This window comes from Callorhinus ursinus, unplaced genomic scaffold (genome assembly GCF_003265705.2).
Source record: "Callorhinus ursinus isolate GAN/ISIS: 27379988/994484 unplaced genomic scaffold, GSC_fseal_2.0 scaffold6, whole genome shotgun sequence".
Taxonomy (NCBI): Eukaryota; Metazoa; Chordata; class Mammalia; order Carnivora; family Otariidae; genus Callorhinus; species Callorhinus ursinus.
Genome location: NW_027397068.1, coordinates 32,931,294 through 32,948,355, shown reverse-complemented (window position 1 = coordinate 32,948,355; position 17,062 = coordinate 32,931,294). Strand labels below are relative to the sequence as shown.

General features: G+C 38.9%; 1 protein-coding gene across 3 annotated transcripts in view; it reads left to right on the top strand.

Annotated features, from left to right (window-relative positions):
* Positions 1–1,896: 1,896 nt before the first annotated feature.
* HDAC2 (histone deacetylase 2) overlaps positions 1,897–17,062 on the top strand; it is a 29,936-nt gene continuing 14,770 nt past the window's right edge. The window contains exons 1-6 of one of the 3 annotated variants that reach the window (XM_025864454.2): positions 1,996–2,206; positions 3,162–3,287; positions 12,093–12,205; positions 13,263–13,380; positions 15,652–15,726; positions 16,340–16,478. In XM_025864454.2, the coding sequence (XP_025720239.1) occupies positions 12,131–12,205; positions 13,263–13,380; positions 15,652–15,726; positions 16,340–16,478 (407 nt within the window). In that variant the 5' untranslated portion in view covers positions 1,996–2,206; positions 3,162–3,287; positions 12,093–12,130. Of the gene's footprint in view, positions 2,207–3,161; positions 3,288–10,470; positions 10,490–12,092; positions 12,206–13,262; positions 13,381–15,651; positions 15,727–16,339; positions 16,479–17,062 lie in introns of those variants that run through there. The other 2 variants (XM_025864449.2, XM_025864464.2) reach the window with 2 other exon arrangements.

Genomic DNA, 17,062 nt, shown 5'->3' with positions numbered 1-17,062 from the left:
AATTATTATTACTAGTATTGTAATAATAATCATAGTAAATCCTTAAGTTTACATAGTTCTTCATTGCTTATAAACGATTCCATATTTTATTTGAGCCACTCAATATTCATACGAGGAATTATTCTTCAAATTAATACTGCCTCATTTTACAGATAAAGCAATTCAGACCAAGAAAAGTTTAAGTGACTTGCCCCGTGTCATAGGCATAGAGATACAATTATATCCAAGACATAGTCCCTCCTCTTGTTAAACTCTATTGTAATGAGAAGTTCAGAGGACTTGTGAGCAACCTTAACATGGTGTTGAGCTAGAGCGCTACTAGTCCCAAGGACAGACCACGGGAAGGACAAGGAAACAGACCTGGGGGCAGTGAGGCAGGCAGAGACAGGGAAATTTTCCTGAAGTAAATAAAGTCTCATTTCAGACTTCACTATGTTGGTTCTGAGAAGAGTATTAGTTTCTTCTCAGAATCTACCAAGTTGATTTGGGACTTGATAGAGTAAAACTGTGAAAGTCAATACCTCGTTATTAACTTTAAGCCAATGTTTCTCACACTGCTGCTCCTGTACCAACTGCCTGTTACATGGGGTTCTTGTTAAAAAATAAAGACTTGGGGGGAGAGGGGGAAGGGATTACTTTGGACTTTCTTAAACTTCTTGGGGTGAGATCCAGGAAAACTGCTGCTGTAAGTATAGACAACTTGGGGATTTTGAAGTCAAAGAGCAAAATAAAGAAGATATTTTTGGTAGTGGCTCCAACTGGCTCCTGCTTCATTAAGACCTTTTTTTCTTTCTTTCTTTTTTTTTTTTTTTTTTTTTGATTGAGTATGGAAGAGTGTGTATTTGGCTATTTGGGGAAAAGAGTACTACATTGCAAACTGTCAGTCCCTCCACCCTTTACGTGCAGTGTGGTTGGCTTAGAGTAGGTGCCTGATAAATGTTTGTTGACTTGCTGATCAGACATAGGTATATATAACTTCCATGAGTTCTGAAAGTGCTTTCGGCTTCTATCTTGCAGTGTCCAGCCAGCAGCAGCAGTAAAATGGAGTAAGGGTGTGTGGATTTGGAGGAAAGACTGAATGAATTCAAACCCCAGATCCTCAACAGTTGAAAGGACCAAGTTCCTTAATCTGCCCCCATTTATAAGGAAGGAAAAGAAATACATCCCACAGTTTTGGAGAGTTTTAAATGACTTAACAGGATCTATTATATATAGGTATCAATGAAAATACTATAAATGCAAATGCTTAGAACTGTGCTTTACGTCCCAACGCAAATGTGTTCTACAAATACTCATTCAAACCCAGGCAGTGGACTCTACAATTTATCGTCCGTAATAGCTCCCCTTAACAGGTCAGAACCTCGGGGCAATTATCAGCAAAAAAAATGAAAGAACAAATGAACAAACTAGGAACCTGAAGCGACCCGGCCCAGGGACCCCGGGCTGCAGCGTGGCGTGTTCAAGGAGGCCGGAAGGGGTGCAAGAGTGGTCTCTCCCCGCCCGGTTCGCGGCACGTGGTCCGCTCGGGCGGGAGCTTCGCGACAGTGGGGGAGGGGAGCGGCGTGGGACGACGCGGAGGGGGTCTAGGCGGCCAAGGCTACGGTTGGGAAGACGCGACTGCGCAGACTCCGGATAGGCGCAACCACTGCGCGAAGATCCGAAGGGGGGAGCGCTCACCCGGCTCCGCATTCCTTTTATCTACTTGCGGAGCGACAGCGTGACTTTTTTTTTCGTTTCACGACTGCATTTGGCGTCGCCCTCTGCAAGTTGGTTATCAGCAGAAGGCCTCTTATCTCAAGACTGAAGAGACCTCTTTTTCTAGTCGGACCCCTTTCTCCCCCGTGAAGGCCACAGTGGACACGTCCCACCTCCCCTCGGCCTCCGGAGGTGGTTTGGTTGCCCCCTCCCCCTCCCCAGTGTCGCGAGTTGGCGCCGCTGCCACCCCCCGCTCCGCGCTCTCGGCCCCTCGGCCGGGCGGTACCGAGTCCTCCCGGCGTCCCTTCCTCTCCTCCCTCCGGCCAGCCGTTCCTTGCGGGACTGCACCCCCACCTTCGCCCCAGCCCTTTTCTCTCCCCGCCGAGCCGCGGCGGCACCAGCAGCAGCTTCAGCAGGAGGAGGAGCCGGAGCCCGGAGGCGGCGGTGGCCGGGGAGCCCATGGCGTACAGTCAAGGAGGCGGCAAGAAGAAAGTCTGCTACTATTACGATGGTGAGAGGCCCGGCTGGCAGGAGGGTGGGTGGGTGGGCAGGGCTGGGGAACCAGGCCCTGAGCCGCGCCGGGTCCCACAGCCGCCGACGCGAGCGGGCGCGGGTGCTGAGGGGTGGGAAGGAGGAGGGACCGACGTCTGGGCGCATCTTAACCCATTCCCGACCCGACGCCGTCAGGGGGAGCCCCTCCGCTGCGAGCGGCCCCCGAGGGGGGGGCCAGGTGGACGCCCCCTTTTCTCCTGCCGCTCTTCCTCCGGCAGTAGGGTCCGCCGTCCCGAAGGCAGCCGCCTGTGGGACGATGCCGGCCTACCCCATCCAAGTGGAGGCGGCTAAGGGGATGGCTTGCCCTCTCTCTTCTCCTGCTCGCCACTTGCGGGGGCGGAGGTGTGGGGGTCCTCTGCTCCGGCACTGACCCCTCCCCCCGGGTCGAAATCTACCCCGGCCCGGACTTCACACAAAGCCCGGCGCCCGCTAGAGCCCCGCCCCCAGGCCCCGTCTCTCCCCCGCCCTTCCTCCGTCACCGCTCGCTCCCGCCCCGCCTCTCCCTTCCTCTCTTGTCTCGGGCTGGTCCGCTGCGTCTGCTCCTTTCTCCATCTCCAAGCTTTAGCCTGGACCCCTCGACCGGGTCGGGGCTGGCAAGGAGTTACTAAGGGTGGGGACTCACGTCCTCCTTGGGACACACTGACTCTGCCGTTTCGCCTGGGCTCCATCCCTCTCCTTTGTTCGCCGGGTTGTTTGAGCGCCACTTTCTCAGGATTTAAATGAAAAGGCTTCACTTCCTCGATAAAAATTGGGGTTTTCGAGTTTGAGGTAGTCAGTCTTAGCGGGAAATGTGACGGTGTTAGGGAAACGTGGAGGTGTTACTGCTTCTGTTGTAGATCAGACTAGATGGGTTCTGGCTTGTCTCCGTGAGAGGCGGTTACCACCCACTTCTTTGTTGCTCTTTGTTCGATCAGGAAATACACCCTGCTTGGGAGGTTTAGGAGAGCATTGGCATCTTGCTTGCGAAAGCTGTTTCTAGGTGTTGGGAGTTTTGGTGTAGGAAAACTTGGAGGAGTAATGCAGAAGTACTAAATAATCAGGTAAGCTTGAGCTTGCGGTGCAGTAAATTATGAAAGTCAGATAATTCTAGGGGTTCTCTGATTTGAAATTTGAGCAGTAACATTAAATCTCTTGAATCCTGTTTCCTGTGGAGATGGAGTAGTAACCTGTTTTGCAGATTTCACAAAGACGTTCATTTGGTAAATATTTCTACTGGGTTACTCTCCAGAAAAGGATTTCGAAAATTTTACAAAGAAGCTAGACTCAATGACCTGCAAGTAAGTCCTTGATCGGTCTGAAGCAATACAAATCTTGGAAGTTGTTTCCTGTATATGTTGTATTATGTGTATATTACAAAATCTTAAAGAGGTGGAAAGACCTAAGAGGTCTAGAATCAGAATAAATCTGATTTTAATTTGAAAATGACCATACCATATTACTTCAGTTAGCAAAAATGAATCTTTTAATGCTTGAGGATATAAAATGACCACCTGTGTCATTTGTGGAAAAACTTAAAATCATAAATAAGAAATCTAAGTTGTTTGATATTTGATGGCTAGTACTAAATAGTTAACAGCTGTATTTTAAAAACATTTTTTGAGAGCACTACATATATGTGTAATACAAATCGAAATTATGGCATCCTGGAGGAGTAAAGGTAGGAGTACATTTATGGATTGTATTTGTTAAAATCATTCTTTAAGTTTTCATGCATATTTTGAGACAGTGGTAAAACCCAAGCCCTGCATTCCCTGATCAAATTGGAAAATAAATAACCGTGTTTGTGAGTTAATTTTTAAAATGATATTGTTCCTAGGGTTTAGAGATTTGTTCTTGTCAGGAGTTGGGGTAAAAGGTTTAAAAAGTTGGGGAAACTGGTGCTAAGACTCTTCCTGCAGCTCTTAGTTGCTATTGACAGTGATAGGCTCTGAAGAAGTAAGCAGCTTGTAACTTCGTGTCACCGGACTTGAATTGTAGAACTGGGAGATACCCTTAAGTAGCAGTTTTATGAACAGCTGTTTCTGGGCCCTTTTATAAGGAGCCTTTGCTGAGGAGTGGGATGTCCAGGGCAGGACGCGGACTTGGTAGGTGGAGTGGGAAAAGTCAAGTCCAGGGCAGGACGCGGACTTGGTAGGTGGAGTGGGAATAGTCAAGTCCCATGATTGTTGCTTAATACTTTACTATAGACCATTCAACTGCTTTACTTAAGGCCAACACAGTGTATAACTGATCATTTGGAAATCTCTCATTAGGTTATATGCCTTTTGTCTAAGGCTCATGCCTCATTTTCAGAATGGAATTTTTATTTGCTTTCATTTGGAAATATTCTTTGGGTTTGGGGGGGCTAATAAAACTGTTTTGTAGAAATTATTAAACGGGTTGGGTATCATTGTGCTAATTATTAGTATACTAAACTTTCAACAATTCCAAAAGCTTACTTTTTCATTATTTAAAAAAACCCTATTTTGTCAGCTTAAAAGGGTAGCGGTATTTTTTTCTTTTGGGGGGAGAAAAGAAGATGCAAGTAAAGCAGCTGCTGCACCAAAGAATTGGGAGATTTGAAGGTATACAGTATGGATTGGATTGGAATTAAAAATCTGCTAGCCTAAGTTACCTCGTTTTAACTTGATAAAGTAGAAGAAAGAAAGATGAATACAGGGATGAAGTAGTGGATTCTATAATCATAGGAAACCTACCTTTAGGCTTAGTGGGACCATTAGGCACACTCTTGACAACAGAGAGTATCTAGCAAATGAAAGGAATTTCTAAAGACATGTATTTTTTTCTGTATGCTTTACAGTGTTCAGTATTAAACCCTTTAGATGACTGGAATGCTGGTTTCAGCTAAACCCTCAGGCACTGATGGATGAGGGAGGTATCCTTAAATCTTTGAGGAAAGTAAGAGAAGTTCACTTTTCTTACTATAGATATTGACCCATAGTCCAAAGTTTTCAAAAACTTAATTCTAAATCTTTGTCATCTTGTATGTATTGCACGATTATCGATACTCTGTAAAATGATAGACCTAGTGGCTGAGATCCCTTCTGACTTTGAAATGATGTGGTTTCTGTACTTAAATGTAATTAGCAAACCAACTGTTAGTCTGGTATTACAATACTCAAAATTGTAATACTTTACCTAGGGGGCGCCTGGGTGGAGCAGTCATTTAAGTGTTAAGACTCTTGATTTCAGCCCAGGTCATGATCTCAGGGTCTTGAGATGGAGCCCTACATTGGGCTTCATGCTTAGCACAGAGTCTGCTGGAGATGCTCTCTCCCTCTGCCCTTTACCTTGCTTCTGTGCGCGCGTGCTCTCTCTCTCATGTAAATAAATAAATAAAATCTTTATTAAAAAAAAATAATTTGGGGCGCCTGGGTGGCTCAGTTGGTTGGGCGACTGCCTTCGGCTCAGGTCATGATCCTGGAGTCCCTGGATGAGTCCCCCATCTGGCTCCCTGCTCAGCACCGAGTCTGCTTCTCCCTCTGACCCTCCCCCCTCTCATGTGCTCTCTCTCTCTCTCTTTCTCTCATTCTGTTTCAAATAAATAAATAAAATCTTTAATAAAAAAAGAAAGAATTTATAATACTTTAGAAATATTAAGTGTACTTTGTTTTGAATTAGGCTTTAGGCCAATCACATTTGGTGCCTGTTTTACAATGTATACAATATAATAGGGTTGTATATAAACATAATTTACATAATTGTATAGATACTGCTCTATGCTCTGTTTTTTCCTCTTTTGATAGAGTGCATCAAAATGTTTGGAGACAAGTGGTTCAGCTAAAAGCACTTAACACTATACAAAGATAGAATATAAAAGTTACAAAGATCATGCCTCCCAGTATACTCGTAGTTTACTCTAGGAGATTATAAGAATTTATTTGGCAGCCAACTAATTGACAGATATTCTTAGACCTTTATTTGCAACAGTGGTGCCAAAGTCTTTTTGGTAGATAGCCTGTAATAAATTGCATGGGTTCTTAGCTGTAATATAAATATTATCCATAAAATAGGTAATCATTTCTTCCAAAATAGGTAATCAGCAAATCAGAGTGCTGAATGAATTATAGCAGCAGTTCATAAATATCAGTAGTCTTTTTTTTTTCAAGATTTTATTTATTTATTTGAGAGAGAGAGCCAGCGAGTGGGGCGGAAGGAGCAGAGGGAGAGGGACAAGCAGACTCCGCAGTGAGCACAGAGCCTGATGCAGGGCTCGATCACACGACCCTGAGATCATGACCTGAGCCGAAATCAAGAGTTGACCCTTAACTGACTGAGTCACCGAGGTGCCACCGTGAATACCAGTAGTCTTAATTGCACATCATTGTTTAAACATAGTAGGGTGTAATGCTCCAATAAGACAGCTTTTCTTATACTCTTCCCCAGCTATTCTTTATTATTCATTTCCTTCAGATTTCACCTCATCAGCCTTTTTTCCTATTGCCTTAATCCTCCTTACTGCTTTTCTCCTTATCACTTGTACTGTTATCCTATTTCTAGCACCTAAATTTTCTCCTCCTCACTAGAATATAAGCTTCATGAGGACAGAATCTGTTTTGCTTATGTCTAATCTCTACCATCTAAATAAAAATTAAAGGTTTTTTTAATTTTTGGTGAATAAATGATTAGTGCCTTATTTTTATGGATAGAGCACTTTCATATAACATTCTCTGCTGCTTACAACCACTCTGAGTTACAGACAGGCAGGATCAGTGGCATTTTGTCTGTTTTACAGATGAAAATAGATTAGTATCCCTGTTTGATACACTCCTTATCCTTTATCACACTGACTTGTTTTAAGGTCCAAGAAGAGGTCAGTACCTCGCACCTAACACGATTTTTCTTCTTTCTTTTGGTGACACAAGAGTGGAACTCTTTCCACAGATACCAAAAGAAAACGTATTAAGTAATTTTTTCTTTTTCCTAACAAAAGCATGTAAATTACTCAGTTGACAAATACTTAAGGAAATGGTTGGAACTGGTAATCTCTTAGGGAATGATGATAGCATTGAAACAGATCAGATTTAGAAGTTAAAGTATAAAAGGGCGCCTGGGTGGCTCAGCTGGTTGCCTTGCGGCTCAGGTCATGGGTCCTGGGATCGAGCCCCACATTGGGCTCCCTGCTCAGTGGAGAGTCTGCTTCTCCCTCTCCCCTACCCCCTGCTCATGCTTTCTTGCTCTATCTCTCAAATAAATGAAATCTTTAAAAAAAAAAAAAAAAAAAGTTAAAGTATAAGGATGTTTGCACTGGTTAATAAGTCTCATTCCTCTCTAATAACGGTTGGTTTATACTTGTTCATGAAATCAACTTTGGGTGTAGAAATATCAAATGGGCTTAAAGTCCCTACTGTGTGCCAGGTAGACAAAAGATTAAGTCCGAAGAACGAAATAAACCGTATGCTAGATCGTAAGAGTGGGGACGTTTGTAGCGTACTCAAGACAAGGAAGGCCTGAAGGAAGAGAATGGGCCAGCCTTAAAAGAGTTTTCCTGTAGTGGCGCCTGGGTGGCTCAGTTGGTTAAGCGGCTGTTCGGCTCAGGTCATGATCCCGGGGTGCTGGGATCGAGCCCCGCGTCGGGCTTCCTGCTCAATGAGAACCTGCTTCTCCCTCTCCCTCTGCCTGCCTCTCTGCCTACTTCTGCTCTCTGTCTGTCAAATAAATAAATAAAATCTTAAAGAAAAAAAAGTTTTCCTGTAAGATACTGCAAACTGCAAAGGCCACGTAGTTAGGATTTGGCACACTAAACAAAAAGGAAGACATGGGGGAATAATGTGATGCCAGGCTAGGTAGTAAAGGGCCAGACCACAAAAACTTTGTAGTAAGAGATTTGAACTTGGTTCAGGGAGTAGAAAAGCACTGAAGGATTTTTAAATAGAACTCAGGTGAAGAAAGGATGGTGAAGAGTGATGAATGAATACTGAAAGCAAGAATTGAATGCATGTTGGTCCACATAAAATATAGTGGTTTTGGCTGACAGAAATGGACACATTTAAGAGAGGTTTTGGGAGTACAACAAGTAGAACTTGTTGATGGATTAGAAATGGGGCTGGAACTGGTTGATGGTGGTACAGAATGAAGGATGGACGACTCCTAATTTTCTAGATTGAACAGTTAGGTGATTTATTGCTGAGAGGATTTTTAGGACATCACTCTTGTTCACTGACTTATCCAAGCACCTAGAATAGTGCATAGCACATGGTAGGCTCTTAATTTGTTAAATGAATGAATGAACATGAGAAACTCCTGATATTTAAAGGTTGGTGCAGAGTGGCTATGGGGTAGGAATACAGTCCAGGACAGTGGTATTATGGAAGCCAGTGTCCAGAGTGTTTAAGCTAGTAGTGGACTAAGTCAGTAGTGTGTGGAAGGTGAAAATAATACTATGGCTTTTTCTTGCTTCCTTTGGTTTTTTTGTTTTTCTGGATAATTTTTATAGCGTGCTTATCTTTAGGGGTAAAGGTACATTTTATAATCTTAAAATTCAAAGTTATGTGAAAATGGGAAGAAAAATCTGTAACTCATTTGGAATGAAAAGCTTAATCTGAATTAATATTTATAATCTTTATTATGCTTACTGTGAATATTCACACATTTTTGCTGCAAAAAATATTAATGTTTGATTATAGAATGCTGTACAGACCCCAGGGTATCACATAATATAGAGCAGATGTAACATACTACATTTATAAAACCTGAAAAACAAAAATCTGAAATACATCCAGTCCCCAAGTACTTTGGATAAGAGAGTGTAGACCTTAGTAGCCATTTCATTCTGATAGCTTCTTTTGAAGAGTGAGCAATTTCTAAAATTTTGCAGATAACTAATTCTTTATGGTAATTTCTTCACATTGACAAAGTTTGTTGTATTCAAGGAACCACCTTGCACTAATTTTTCTGGATGTTTGCTTCATTTGTAATGCATTTTTGTGTATTTTGATAAAACTCAAGATAACATTTAAAATGCCCAAGTTATGTTACTAACCATTTAAATCATGAATGGAATTTGTAGGTTCTTAAACTAAGAAAAGACATTTTATGTTTAATAAAAAGTGGATGGCTACAAAGCAACCTTGTAGAGAATTTTGAGATATGGGATTAAGCCCGAAAGTGTTGGGCAGTGTTTCTTTTATAACCTCCTTACATTTTGGAGGAATTCTTAGTAAACGAAATGGCACTTATCTTTGGCTTAGCTCCCCTTGTGTCATTTAGGAAGTGAACATATTTTTGATGGGACCCCTAAATTGTAGCAGAGAAACTTGTTGAAAGCTATATGTATTCATACAAAATTTGAGGACCCAATTGGTTTAAAAAAGAAGTGTTACTTTGATGAATTGGATAGGTAGTTTCTTACATTCATTTTCTCTAAATTAACAAAGATCCTAAGCCCTTATTAAAATATTTGTATTACATATATCCTTTTCTTTCCAGGCTTTCCCCTACTGTTTTTTTCTAGTGACTGAAAATGCCATTGCTTTCTGGGTAGCTACTGCTTAAGATTATCTGCATTGCTCTGCGTATTTGAATCTAGCTCCTCTGGCTTGCTAGTTGGGTTACTTTGGCAGTGTCACCTGATTCAGCTGCATCTCACCTTTCTTGACTATAGGAACAGTAGTAATAGTACCTACATCATAGGGTTAATTGAGAAGATTAACAGATAATACATGTGAAGTGCTTAGAATAGTACCTCCTAGTGAACACTCAATAAATGTTAATTACTATACATTATATGTTTAAAAAAAAAGGAGATAGTAGGAAGGGAGAAATGAAGGGGGGGAATCGGAGGGGGAGACGAACCATGAGAGACTATGGACTCTGAGAAACAAACTGAGGGTTCTTGAGGGGAGGGGGGTGGGGAGATGGGTTAGCCTGGTGATGGGTATTAAAGAGGGCACATTCTGAATGGAACGCTGGGTGTTATACGCAAACAATGAATCATGGAACACTACATCAAAAACTAATGATGTATGGTGATTAACAGAACATAATAAAAAAGAAAAAGACCTATCTGAGTGATACATGGGAATTGCTGATAAGTATTTGTACGTCCAGCAAAATATATGTAAATTTATTGCAAATGCATGTTAAACAGTTTCTTTCCTCAGGAAAAAAAATGTTAATTACTGCTATCGTCATTTCTTTTTTAAAAACAGGCTTGCTGAGAAATTGTAACTGTAGTCTCCCTTCTGTAGATTGACATCTTTCCTGTTGTATTATTTGTGACTTCCCACTGGATTCTCAGTAGGTCTATAACTAGAATATTTGATCTTAAAATGTGATAGATGTTAGAGACATTTCATGTTAGTAAATCTTACACAGAGGCATTTGGAAGTTCTGTAAGGACTAGTTTCTTTATTCCAACTCTCGTGATTTCTTCTGGTAGTGGTAATAACTTAGAAATACCTCCCTTGCATTAACTTGGGTACAAGATGCCTTGTAATTCTAGTGGGCCTTCCATACCTTAAAGAATTTGAGACCAGGCTGCTTTCAAGGAACTCTGTAGTGCCAGCCATGTAGAGATGAGCTTTACAGCCGATCCTTATAAAGGTAGTTTATTTCATGCATTGCCTCTGAATTGTGATAAATGCAGAGGAATTGCACACCCCCATAGCTCTGCTTAGCTACTTGTCTGTATTGTCTTAGCCTTGTTGTTTTAAGAAAGGTGGTTTTCCCTTAAAATGACTGTGTATATATTAATTGTTTTCAGAAGAGATTTTGTGTTAGAAATGAAGAATTAAGTAAATTAGTGGTATACCAACAAAATCAAGCAGTAGTGGTATTTAGAAATAGGGAGGTTATAAAATAGGCCTGTTATGAAGTAGGAATGTTCATCCTAGACATTTATCAAATATATGAAAGAGAGAGAAACACAAGTTTTTGAGTTCTCAGTTTCTCTTAAAAAAAAATGTGTATTTAGGCAGGATTTTGAAAGATTTTTTTGATCCTGAAGGTGGGGAGATGGAATTCTTAATCCCTCACTTTTATATAAACCTGTGTTGAAATGATTAACTTCAAGCCGTTAAAATTAGCTTGACTGTCCTAGTAAAATTTTGGAATTACTTATTTAAAGACTAGAATTGATACTAAAAGTAATTCCTAATTTAATACAGGCTGTTGCAAAAAGTGTTTGTTACATTTAAAAAAATAGTATATTTCTAGGGGTTTTCTTAATTTTACTTTATTATAAAAATACTGGGTCTTTACCTAAAAGTGTTGATTTCACAGTAGATGAAAATTTGGTTTAAGACTCTGGTAATACAAGATGTCATAGAAAGTTAGGCTGGCAGTTACAACTTCTAATCATGAAGAATGAGACAAAATATCCTTACTATCTTAAAACATGTCATGAGTATGTCTTACCAGAGCAAAACTCTATTTAGGATCTAAGTTTCATTTACCAAAAATTTTCTCTTATAGACTGTGATGGATGTGTAGAACGTTTTAACCCCCATAATTCCAACTATAAAGAATTTCTGGGATGCCAGTAAATATTCAAGAAGCAATATTTGCTGTAAAATTTTTAAATAATAACAGTGAAACTCAGAATTTAGGCATCTGAATTTGCCTGTAAATATGGAAAATAATTATCAATATAAGTAAGTAAAACTTTTGTGAGTATGGAGTATTTTATTAGGGCTAATCCAAAACTTTGGTAAATGGAGTTATCACATGTAAACGTGTACACAGTATCTTGGTTTTCTAATACAGTTTGAAAGTTGAAAAATCTAAAATCATTTAAGGTTTTAAATCTTGTTTAGGTGGTAAGTGCCTTCTAATGATGAACATACATAAACTTAGATTGTGAAGACTTTCTTGTCTATATTCAGTTTGTCTTTTTTCTATTTTAGGTGATATTGGAAATTATTATTATGGACAGGGTCATCCCATGAAACCTCATAGAATCCGCATGACCCATAACTTGCTGCTAAATTATGGCTTATATAGAAAAATGGAAATATATGTGAGTATACCTTTTGATAAATAGCAGTGATTTTTTTTTTTTCCTTAATCTGCTTTGAAATGATTATTCCCTTTGAAGTGCATTTAGCAGATGAAAAGGCCTGGAAGAAAACAGAAAATCCTCTTTTTGTTTGATTGTTCAGAGAAAACTGAGAGTGTGGGAGCTATGACCTCTCTTGTCCCTCTTCCTCAACCATTTCTTAAGTTTCTCGTACCCTACCTTTTTACATTCCGGAGAACAACTCAGTGTAGCGTACTAAATATCATTGTTACAGTAGTGGTTGACCTGGGACTATTACAAAAGAACTATATACAAAATTCTACAAATACTAATTGGCGTATGGAACAATGTGTTAGTGGACATGCACAGTACAGCTAACATTTAGGATACAACCGCCTTAAATGTTTTTGCACTGATGGAAGTATATATAAACAAATGCAAGACACAACAATTCTTGCCTGTTTGAGGAGAACAGAGACTTGAAGCAGTAAGCAATATTGGGTGTCTATGAGTTACTTTCTTTCAAATATAAACAGTTACAGAAGAGGAGTTGGATAGGTCTTCCTGGAAGCCTTTTGGGAGAAGTGTGTGAATGAAATTGAGCTCTTGGGAACAAGGCAAAGGATAGGCAAAGGAAAGGAAGAGAGATCATGAACAAAGACTTATAACTGAAAATGAGTCTCATTCTCACTGGTTATAGAACAGGTTTATGATGGAAAATGAGAGAAAGTAGAGTTTCTGAACACAGATTCAACTTTATAAGCATTGACCCATTTCCACTAAAATAAAAGGAGTAATTAACATGTAGTTGGGAATTAATATATAGTTGGGGTCATACCTGTCTAATGCTTTTAAAGGAGTAGGAATTAGCTTTGGAATTGATTACTGTTTTCTAAAACACACATGTATAAATTTGGATTAGCTTTGGAATTTCTTTTGTTCTGGCAGACCTAGTTCTTTTGAGAGGACTATTAGGGGAAATTGTATACTTTGTGTTTGATGACTCTGATATAACCAGTTGTAGTTCCACAATTCTGACATTTGTTTTTCTTCACAGAGGCCCCATAAAGCCACTGCTGAAGAAATGACAAAATACCACAGTGATGAGTACATCAAATTTCTACGTTCAATAAGACCAGATAACATGTCTGAGTATAGTAAGCAGATGCAGAGATGTACGTTTCTGTGTTAAAAGTATATATTACTATTGATAAGTATAAACGAGTATTCTTAGAAGCTTATCATTAGAGTTACCCAAATCTAGGTATACTGCCTGATCTAAAATACTTTTTTAAAGTAATTATTGGTTTGAAAAGTCAATGTAAAAATATTAGCAAAGCTACTTTATTTAAAAAAAATTTTAAAGATTTTATTTATTTGACGGAGAAGAGAGAGAGCACAAGCAGGGGAAGCAGCAGGCAGAGGGAGAAGGAGAAGCAGACTCCCTGCTGAGCAGGAAGCCTGATGCAGGGCTTGTTCTCAGGGTCCTGGGATCGTGACCTGAGCTGAAGGCAGACACTTAACCAACTGAGCCACCCAGGCGACCCAGAAAGCTATTTTAAATTAAAATAAATAAATAAATAAAAACAGGGGCTCCTGGGTGGCTCAGTTGGTAAAGCGTCTGACGCCTGATTTCAGCTTAGGTCCTGATCTCAGGATCTTGAGATCAAGCCCTGAGGTAGGCTCCGCACTCAGCACAGAGTCAACTTGAGATTTTCTCTCTCCCTCTCCCCCCGCCCCAACTCTCTCTCTCAAATAAAGAAATAAAATCTTTAAAAAACAAAATCTAGGGGCGCCTGGGTGGCTCAGTTGTTAAGCGTCTGCCTTTGGCTCGCGTCATGATCCCGGGGTCCTGGGATCTCACTCTGCATCGGGCTCCCTGCTCAGTGGGAAGCCTGCTTCTCTCTCTCCCACTCCCCCTGCTTGTGTTCCCTCTCTTGCTGTGTCTCTGTCAAATAAAATCTTTAAAAAAAAAAAAAATCTACCTGAAGCCTATTGGTCTGCCAGACTGCCAAAGAGCTGTTGGATGTTCCTCTACTCTTTGTTTTGGTCCCTTGTTAACTTTGGGATATTGGATATTGGTGGGGAGACCTTACTCCCCTGCTTTTTTTTTTTTTTTTTAAAGTGATTATACTTTGGTTGGCCTTAGCCTGGTATCTATATTTCTTATCTTCTATTTGTGTGCTTTAGTTAATATGGATTGTAATATATAATCTGTTTCTTCCCTTTGTTACTGAAGCTTTTGATTTTCTTCTATATAGTTTTCTCTTTTATATAGATAAAAAGTATTTTATTGTTAGCAGTTGGTTGGCTTGAAAAAGGAATGCAAAATGTCCTCATAAAATGATTGGAACAGTTTTTTTTTAAAGCTTGGTACTGAAGTTCATTCTCATCAGTGTTACTGTTCTGTAGACTTCTGTAGTCTTCAGTGATGATTTTTTAAAAAAGAACAATTTCAGTAATACTAAATTAGTGTAGTTGCTAGACATAACATTTATAGAATTTTGTATACATTTCTACTATAGATTATTTCATTTACTCAATAAAATGCTATAATGTAAATAGAATGTATTACCCTGTTTTTTTGATGGAGATTCAGGCTTAGATTAAAAGTTATGGGTAGATAGGGCAAATGAATTAACAGGATTGATTTAATACGTTATACTGAATTATATTAAGATTATGATTATATCTGAGTGGTAAGAAACTAAAAGCCATTCAGTGTAGTGCTAATAAATTATGGGTATACAAAGCTATGGTAATAATTTGGGGGGTGGGAAGAGGCTGAGAATGAGTCATGTACATAATATGTCCCTTTTATCCTGTTAGTACTAAGGAACTAAATATATTGCAATGTGTCTGTATCTGTATGTGTCGTTTCCTTGTGCTTTATATACCCCTTCCTTGTATGTCTTGGCTGTTAATGAACCTAGTTAATTCCTACCATCCTTTAAGATTGGGTAGGCAACTAGCTGCTTTATCTTTTTAGTACTCACTAAAATACATTTCAAAGTTAATGGATGTTCTGTGCATTTAAGAAGTTTTAGAGAAAGTAAATCATAAAGGAATTAAAGTTGCTTAAATTTTTTAGAATCCTGATTAATTTATAGTATGTGAAAGGAGAAATGCCTGAAATTTAAGTGCATGTTTTAATTAAATAAATGAAATGCCTTTTATATTTTGATGGCGATTTTTTTAGTAATAGAGCAGAGATTATTCTATAAATAATCCTGGTAAGATTTGGTGGTGGTGTTTCATATATAACATTTTTAATTACCTTGGATAAAATGATAAATTGTATTTTTAAATAGCAAAGTGTAGATTTCTTCTATAATGTGTGTTCTATGATTGCATCAAATAAAAAAGTATTTGTAAGAAATAGTTTTTGAAAGAAAACCTTTCATTAATTCATAGAATGGATTCTAACTGAAATCCATCTTTCACAGTTAATGTTGGAGAGGATTGTCCAGTGTTTGATGGACTCTTTGAGTTTTGTCAGCTTTCAACTGGTGGCTCAGTTGGTAAGTGTCTTGATTCAGATCTAAAAATTGATTTAAACCTGGTATGTAACTTTTGGGTTATTTGTTTAAAGCAAATGTTTTTAGTGGTATTGGATTTTGATAACAAAAAGTAGTCTGTATGTTTATAGTAGTACAATTGTCTTTAAAAATCCACATGTTTGGGGCACCTGACGGGCTCAGTTGGTAGAGCATGTGACTTGATCTAGGAGTCATGAGGTTAGGTCCCACATTGGGCATAGAGCTTACTTTTAAAAAAATAATAAAAGTAGTTACCTTCTTTCTTTAAAAAATAAATAAACCCCATGCTTTATGAGCATAATGACTTGAACTTTTTGTTTCTTACTTCAGTTGTATTTTCACTTAGGAATTTCTCCCCTCTCTCTTCTAGCTACCACTTTCCATAAATACTCTTAATTAATCAGATCACATCTATAGGATAATATTTATCTAAGGAAAAACTGTTGTCAGTGTCCCAGACAATGATCCTTACCTTTTTGTAATTTTAAACTCCTTTACTTACACATGGCATACTCTTTCCTATAGGGCTTTTGTGTAGTTGTATTAATTTTTTTATTTTAAACACTTTCGAAGACTACCCTGTCTTGTCTTTTAGCTGGGGCTGTGAAGTTAAACCGACAACAAACTGATATGGCTGTTAACTGGGCTGGAGGATTACATCATGCCAAGAAATCAGAAGCATCAGGATTCTGTTACGTTAATGATATTGTACTTGCCATCCTTGAATTACTAAAGTAAGTTAATTTATGTTGATATTTTTCTTATGAAAAAGTTTTAATTAAAACAATATAAATCTATAACCTTTAAAAAAATATCAAAGAAACAGTAGCTTAAAAATAGTTCAGTGGTGAGTCTTCTATGGATTTATCACAAACGGTTGTAGAAATACAGGACATTTTCCCATTCCTTGGATTAATAAGAATGAGAAGTGCATATACATGTTTAAAACTCCCATTAAATACCCTTTTTAAAAAGACTAGAAGTAGTTTGGAGATTTAGATTTGAGTTATAGTTTCAACTAATGAAAGATGACAGGACCCTGGAAGTTTATGTTCTAACATTTTGTAAGTTTTAACTTTTGAAGGCAAAATTTGAAACCTTGCGTTAAAGGAAATTTGTCCCTTGAATGAGTCTAGCCAATTGCCTAGTTTCCACATGGAATGGCCTTTGTTCTCTACTAACGGGTATAATTATATCTAACTTACTAAAGGAGTTAGTTTTAAGGTTATCCTTGACTGCAGTTTGAGAGAGATCTATAGAGGGACTTAGGAATTTGGAAATTTACCAGGTTTTTTTGTTTTGTTTTGTTTTTAACCAT